Consider the following 7,311-nt stretch of genomic DNA (forward strand, 5'->3'; position numbering starts at 1 on the left):
GTGGAGTGGGCAAGTAGCAGAAGTCCCACAACCCCTGAAAGCTGACAAATTTAATCCAAGTCAGGAAGGATGACACATCTGCTCTGGAATGAAACTTAAGTATATTGTTGGTCAGCCTGGAAAGAGGCTTTTTAAAAATAAATTCTAAATCCATTTGAGCCTTTCTTGATTTAGCCAATCGCTCTGGGGCCCCACAGGAAGACATCCTGCCAGGCACAGTAGCTAGCTTCCATAACTATTCTTCTACGATTCAGTATAAACCCTGTAATCTCAGTGAAGCCATGAGATGTGGACCATTTAATTTCATTGTTCACGGTTTCACATACATGCTGTTCCAGCGGGCATCTACCTTAAAGGTGGCATCTGAAGCAGCTATCAGCCAGGGGGCCTTTCATTATGTCATTTCTAGCAGCAGCTGGGAACAAGTCCAACGGGGCATCAAGGCTAGTTACTACCAATACTTGTCAGTGTCTAAGGTCAGTGCAAAGAGTCCCAGATTTGATTAGGACTTTGAGTATTAAGACTACACTTGTAACACACAGAAAGGTCCGTTCCAAGAAGGCTTCCGATAGTGAGGTTATATTACACTTTATTATGGGAGTGCCCAAGAGCCTCAAACAGGATCTGGGCCCCAAGCCATAGAGCAAAACAGTTCCGACCCTGAAGAGTTCATAATCTAATTAAGACATGACAACAAGTGGGTGTAACAACCAGCAAGAAGAGGAGGACTAGTGACAAACACATAGGCACCTAGGGACATAGATGATTAGCCTGCCTGAAGTCAAAGATTTGGTTTTAAAAAATAAAATCATGATACAAGCAATCCTCACTAGCCAGGTTTCAGAGTAACAGCCGTGTTAGTCTGTATTCGCAAAAAGAACAGGAGTACTTGTGGCACCTTAGAGACTAACCAATTTATTTGAGCATGAGCTTTCGTGAGCTACAGCTCACTTCATCGGATGCATACCATGGAAACTGCAGCAGACTTTATATATACACAGAGAATATGAACCAATACCTCCTCCCACCCCACTGTCCTGCTGGTAATAGCTTATCTAAAGTGATCATCAAGTTGGGCCATTTCCAGCACAAATCCAGGTTTTCTCACCCTCCAGCCCCCCACACACAAATTCACTCTCCTGCTGGTAATAGCCCATCCAAAGTGACAACTCTCTAGCCTCACTAGCCATTTGCCTGGGTGGCACTAACCTGTGGAGCCCAAGCCCCACTGCCCCCCCCCGGGGAGTGGAACGGGGGGCACAAAGGCTGAAGCCCAAGGGCTTCAGCCCCAGGCAGGGGGCCTGTAACTTGAGCCCTGCCACCCAGGGGTGAAGCCCTTGGGCTTCAGCCCCAGGCAGTGGGGCTTGGGCTTTGGCAATAGCCCCAGGCCTCAGCAAGTCTAAGCCAACCTTGACAACCCCATTAGAACAGGGTCATGACCCACTTTGGGGTCCCGACCCACAGTTTGAGAACAGCTGGATCAGATCATTACTGGTTACTGTCTGCAGTTCTGACGTCTACATTCCTAAAAGGATGTTGACAAACTACAAAGGGCTCACAAGAATGATTCAAGACCTGGAAAACCTCCCATAGAGGGAAAGTTTAGGAAGCTCAGCTTATCATGTTTATTAAAGAGAAAGTTAAGAGAGACTTGACCATGGTCTGTATGTAGCTATACGTTAGCTATATGGGGAGAAAATTTCTGATAGCAGAGAGCTTTTCAAACCAAAGACACAACAAGCTCCAATGACCGGAAACTGAAGTTAGATAAATTAAGGATGAAGACAGAGTGCAAATCTTTAAACCCAGAGGGAAATTAGCAATAGGAAGAATTTATCTAGGGATACAGTGGATGTGATCACCACAGGAATTCCTGGGTGAAATTCTCTGGCCCGAGTTGTACAAGAAGTCAGACTAGATGATAGTCCCTTCTGGCCTCAAAATAAATTAACCCCCTCTCATTCCTTACACACCAGAGACCTAGTGACCAGTCCTTGGGGTCAGCCACAGGATTCCCATTCTATGGGGAGCCACTACAAGAAGTGCTCTTCAAAGTAGCAGCCAACCCACTTCCTATTCCCTTTACATCCCCCTTAAATCCCATCTCAAACCTACCGTACAAACTTCTTCCAATATTTTCACCTCTCTAAGAGTCATCCCTTTACTTCTACTTATTTGCCTTTTACCACCCCAAAAACATTTCTTCCCTCCTTGGTGTGTAGTCTTCTCTTTCTTGTAGGTTGTGTGCACACGCACACATCTTGCCACTGAACTCAGCTGATAGATAGATAGCATCTTTACTCATTCTGCATAAATCCCTCTCTTTAGTCCCCTGATCATTGTTGTTCTTCTTTGAACTCTACTTTGTCAATACCCAGCTGGTAACATGCTCAGAAGCAAGCATAACAGTCTAAGTCACCCAGAGCTGTAGAGAGAAACTACTACTTCCCTGCTCCGTGTTGTGATTCAGCCTCGGAATATGAGTATGTAGCCCCAAATTGCACTGGCTTTTTTGCAGACATATCACATTCCGAGTTCCTATCCAAGATCCTGTCCTCTCACCCAAGGTCTCTTTCAGCGTCACTGCTATCCAGGTTTCTGCTGCCAATTTATAGTTTATTCAGAATATTTTAGCTCATTCAAGTTGCTCAGTCACCGATAGTTTCCTTAATATTCTTTTATTTTCACTTAATTCCTCCCCATCAGTACAGAGATGCTCTTAAAAACCCTACACATTCGCCAGACCCAGAAGAATGGAGAGAGAGACACTTTTGTTCTGGGTTTTCAGTCTGCCTAAGTTTTGTGCAAATTTACATACCACGTTGACAGACATGAAGATAAACGGAGAAGAAGCCATTTTGACTCTAACGCTTTTCCTGTTTAAGTTATCATCTAAGTAACCAAAGGGCCTCTCTGCATGGATTTGTCAACCAAAAGACACCAGGTTAATTAAGATCTCCAGTGCCCTCTGGCTTCCAGAGCCTCAAGAGTTGCTACAGGAATTTTTTTGTTCTTGTTCTTCACCTGTCATAAGCAGGTCTATTAAATCCAGACATGCCATCATCCATCCATAAGGTTAGCGCCCAACGCAAATGTTCATGATTACACCAGTGGGTCTTTTCAACAACATCCTAGGATCAACTATGAGCACCTGCATTGCACTAAAGATCTTGGCGTACAAATCAGTCTGAGATTTAGAGCAAAAGGGTTTTCACTACCACGCAAAATCCATATTTGAAAATCAAGTTCTTGAATATGGCGTGTCCACATCTGGTCTTGGTCTAATCCAGCCAGGCACTGTCAACAACAAAAAAGCCATCTACACTTGAGCAGATATAGCCACCTGAGCATCAGATAAAAGTTGGGCCAGCATGGCTCAGTAATGGAAACAACACTTCTTGCTGCTTCTCTTGCTAGAATCCAGGCTTCAGTGAATTCACTGATGCCAAAGGCATTTCTAAACACTTTGCTGCAGCTGGCACCAGGGGCAACAGTACGCTCTTCAAGGAAGAGCTTCGCTCATGAGATGAGGCAAATAGTGCCAGGACGGAGGTGCAGAAGGCTAAGTTTCAGTTCCCTTGCTCAGGCCAAGAGAATACATTAGCCAAAGGAATTACAGCTCAAAAATATCTTCAAATGCTATTGCTATCTATCATTCCAGTAACTTGAGCACTCCGGAGAAGAGAAACAGGTGCTTCTGCAGTCATGCGCTATGGGGAGGGCATCAATACAAGATCTTACATAGACAGACAGCATTGAGGAAGAAAATGTAAAAAAGTTTGATAAATAAGTCAGACAACACAGCATTTGAGGTACATTTGCCTTCACAAAGTAGGCAAAGAAATAAGAAGAGTGACACTTGTTTCTAAAAGCCAACTCTGATGTCCAGCAATCTCATTTAAAAGTCTGTCACAAGCACAATTCTCTCCCCTCTGAACAAGAAAAGTGTGTTCATTTGTGTCAGTTTTTCCGCTAAGCTAAGATTCATCTAGCCAGTCATAATTAGGCTGTTTAAAGAACTAAGCAAGACAGGTCCAAATTTTAAGCAACATCCAAATATGGCCACTTCCTCCCCTATAACCTCTCAGGTCTGGTCTTTTCTCTGAATCCTCCAGTGAAAACTCATCTGGCCCCTCATTTCCACCCAGATTACTGCAATTTCTTTATCCTGGCCCCTCTGGTACACTGCCTTCTGGTACACTGCTTTCCTCCACTCCATACAAAATACGTTGCTGGTAGAATCATCTTCAGTGTCCATCAGAGTGACCATGTCCTCCACTGCACAGAATTCAAGCTGTTTGCCTTAATATTCAGAACCCTGCATAGCTCGGCCCACCTCGCTTTTATCCACCCTTGCCTCATTTTCCACTGCAGAGCCTCATCTACCTGTATGTCAACTCACTCTCCATGCCTTCTTCACTATGTCATCCCTCCACCCCAAGACCCACATGAGGCTACTACCCTCTCCACATCCACTCCTACCAGGAGTCCTATGGGAATCTCGCTGACCAATGAGGACAAAAAGCAATTTGGGAATCATTTACATATCCTATTTTAAAAGTGTTGTTGACAGGCGGACCTCAGTTACACCCCATCATCCTACACTGCCTGCCTTTAGATCGTGAGCACCTCAGGTCAGGGATTGTGTCGTCTTCTCTGGTTAGAAAGTGCCTCCCACATGGCGGCAGAGAGAGGGGTTGTGTCTCTAGCTACCAAAAGCAGGGATGAGAGCAGCACAGAAGATGGGAGCAGCACAAGGGAGTTCTGGGAGGCACCTGCCCCAGGTGCGAGAGTGAAGCTATGGAAAGTGAGCTCCCGCTAGGCACTCAAGCCACTCTTCTTCCATTCCTGATACTCCGTTTGGAAAGGCATCCCCAGAGCAGGCTAACCAGGTGTGATGTGGGGGTGGGGGAAGCAGACTGAGACCAAGCTGTGACACTCCAACTCCCCCAAGACCAGAGAACCGGTTACACGATGAACGCCCTAAATGTCCGTGAAAACCAGGCCATATACTGTGGCCCAAACCTACTCACCTTTCTCCGTCAGTCCCAAAGAGCCTCACCACGAACGCTCTTCACCCACAACCCAAATCACTCTGCTCTCAGGTCCTTCAAACCCACCGCTCCCTCCAACCCCACAAAACCCAGAGAGTTTTCTATAAAACCCACCAGAACAAGCACCCGCCCCACCACAGCCCTCCCGCCAGGGGTTCCTACATCCATCCCCGCTCAGACCCACTGCTGGACAGGCTCTGATACCCGTCCCCCCAGCCAGGATGTAAAGGGATTTCCAAAGCACCTCCCCACCTCACACTGGGCTGCATACACCACACAGACCCCTCCTGCCCCCCAGATACCTCCGCACACCCTCTGCATAGCACCCATTGCTGAAGGAGGAGCCCCCCAACTAACCGTGCCCCATAAGCCCACCCCCCCACGCACAGAAGCTCCATATCCCCTACAACATGCCCCTGCCCCCCACCTTCCCCCACACTAACCCCCATAAACTCCCCACAGCCCACTGCCTACCCCACCCCCACTTCTACCCCCCACACACACCCTGCTCCCCATGCCCCACAGCCCCCCCTACACCCCCAATGACTCCCCACAGCCCCCCCACACACCCTGACAGCTCCCCACGCCCCACAGCCCCCACACACCCCCGATGGTACCCCACGCCCCGACGGCTACCCCACAGCCTCCGACTCCTCCCAGCCCCCCTACACCCACCCTACACCCCCCCAGGCTCCCCCCACGCTCCCCTACGTCCCCCCGACGGCTCCCCACAGCCCCCCCCGACGGCCCCCCGGCGGCTCCCCCACGCCCCACAGGCCCCCGACGGCCCGCCGACGCCCCCCCACAGCCCCCCCCGACGGCCCGCCGACGCCCCCCCCCACGCCCCCCGACGGCTCCCCACAGCCCCCCCACGCTCCCCGGCGGCTCCCCCCACCCCGCCGACGCCCCCCCCACGCCCCCTGACGGCTCCCCACAGCCCCCCCACGCTCCCCGGCGGCTCCCCCCACGCCCCCCAGCCCGCCGACGCCCCCCCACGCCCCCCGACGGCTCCCCACAGCCCCCCCACGCTCCCCGGCGGCTCCCCCCACCCCGCCGACGCCCCCCCCACGCCCCCCGACGGCTCCCCACAGCCCCCCCACGCTCCCCCCGACGGACCCCCGGCGCCCCACAGCCCCCTACACACACAGCCCCGCCCCGCCCCGCCGCTCACCGGGGCACGCAGCTGGGCGCCGAGCGGTCGATCTCCCAGGTGGCGAACAGGTTCATGGGCACCGGGACCGGCCCGGACCCCGCCGCCCCGCACGGACCCGCCGGGGGCCCGGCCGCGCCGCCCGCCCCGGGAGCCGCCCCCAGCGCGCCCGCCGCCGCCATCCCGATGCCGCCGCCGCCGCCCCGGAGCCGACGCTGGAGGGGGCGGCGGGAGCCCCAGACCCGCGGCTCAGCCCAGCCTCCGCCCCAGCGCCGGGCGGGCGGGCCGGCCGCCGGCTGCAGCCAATCGGAGGGGAAGGGGCGGGAGCCGCGGGAGCCGCGCCCAACCAGGGAGGAGGGGCGTGGCCAGCCGTGGGGGAAACAGCCAATCGGAGCACGGAGGGTCATGTTGGTGGGCGGGGCTTTGCTGGGCGTGGTGACGTGAGGAGATGGCAGGGGCCGCTGCTCTGGGGGGGGGGAGGCAGCTCGTGAGCTGGGGGGGGTCCCGCTGAGCCCCGGGATCCCCTTCCCCTGGAGCCCAGACCCCCCGCCGGGATAGAACCCAGGAGTCCTGGCCCCGCCCCCCGGCGGACGCAGCCCCGCCGGGATGGAACCCAGGAGTCCTGGCCCCGCCCCCCGGCGGACGCAGCCCCGCCGGGATGGAACCCAGGAGTCCTGGACCGGTCCCCGCCCCAGGCAGACCCAGCCCCGCCGGGATGGAACCCAGGAGTCCCGGCCACGCCCCCCCATGGACGCGGCGCCGCCGGGATGGAACCCAGGAGTCCCGGCCACGCCCCCCCATGGGCGCAGCCCCGCCGGGATGGAACCCAGGAGTCCCGGCCCACCCCCCCCCCATGGGCGCAGCCCCGCCGGGATGGAACCCAGGGGTTCTAGACCGGTCCCCGCCCCAGGCAGACCCAGCCCCGTTGGGATGGAACCCAGGAGTCCCAGCCCACCCACCCCACCCCCATGGGCGCAGCCCCGCCGGGATGGAACCCAGGGGTCCTAGACCGGTCCCCGCCCCAGGCAGACCCAGCCCCGCCGGGATGGAACCCAGGAGTCCCAGCCCACCCACCCCCCTCCATGGACGCAGCCCCGCCGGGATGGA

The 7,311-nt window shown here is 54.6% G+C and overlaps 1 protein-coding gene across 3 annotated transcripts in view; it reads right to left on the minus strand.

Annotated features, from left to right (window-relative positions):
* LOC140909773 (phosphofurin acidic cluster sorting protein 2) overlaps positions 1-6,467 on the minus strand; it is a 113,681-nt gene extending 107,214 nt beyond the window's left edge. For all 3 annotated transcript variants that reach the window (XM_073339866.2, XM_073339863.2, XM_073339862.2), the window contains exon 1: positions 6,226-6,467. In XM_073339866.2, the coding sequence (XP_073195967.1) occupies positions 6,226-6,386 (161 nt within the window). In that variant the 5' untranslated portion in view covers positions 6,387-6,467. The remainder of the gene's footprint in view (positions 1-6,225) is intronic.
* Positions 6,468-7,311: the final 844 nt, after the last annotated feature.

The sequence above is a fragment of the Lepidochelys kempii genome, chromosome 3 (assembly GCF_965140285.1).
Source record: "Lepidochelys kempii isolate rLepKem1 chromosome 3, rLepKem1.hap1, whole genome shotgun sequence".
Lineage (NCBI taxonomy): Eukaryota > Metazoa > Chordata > Testudines > Cheloniidae > Lepidochelys > Lepidochelys kempii.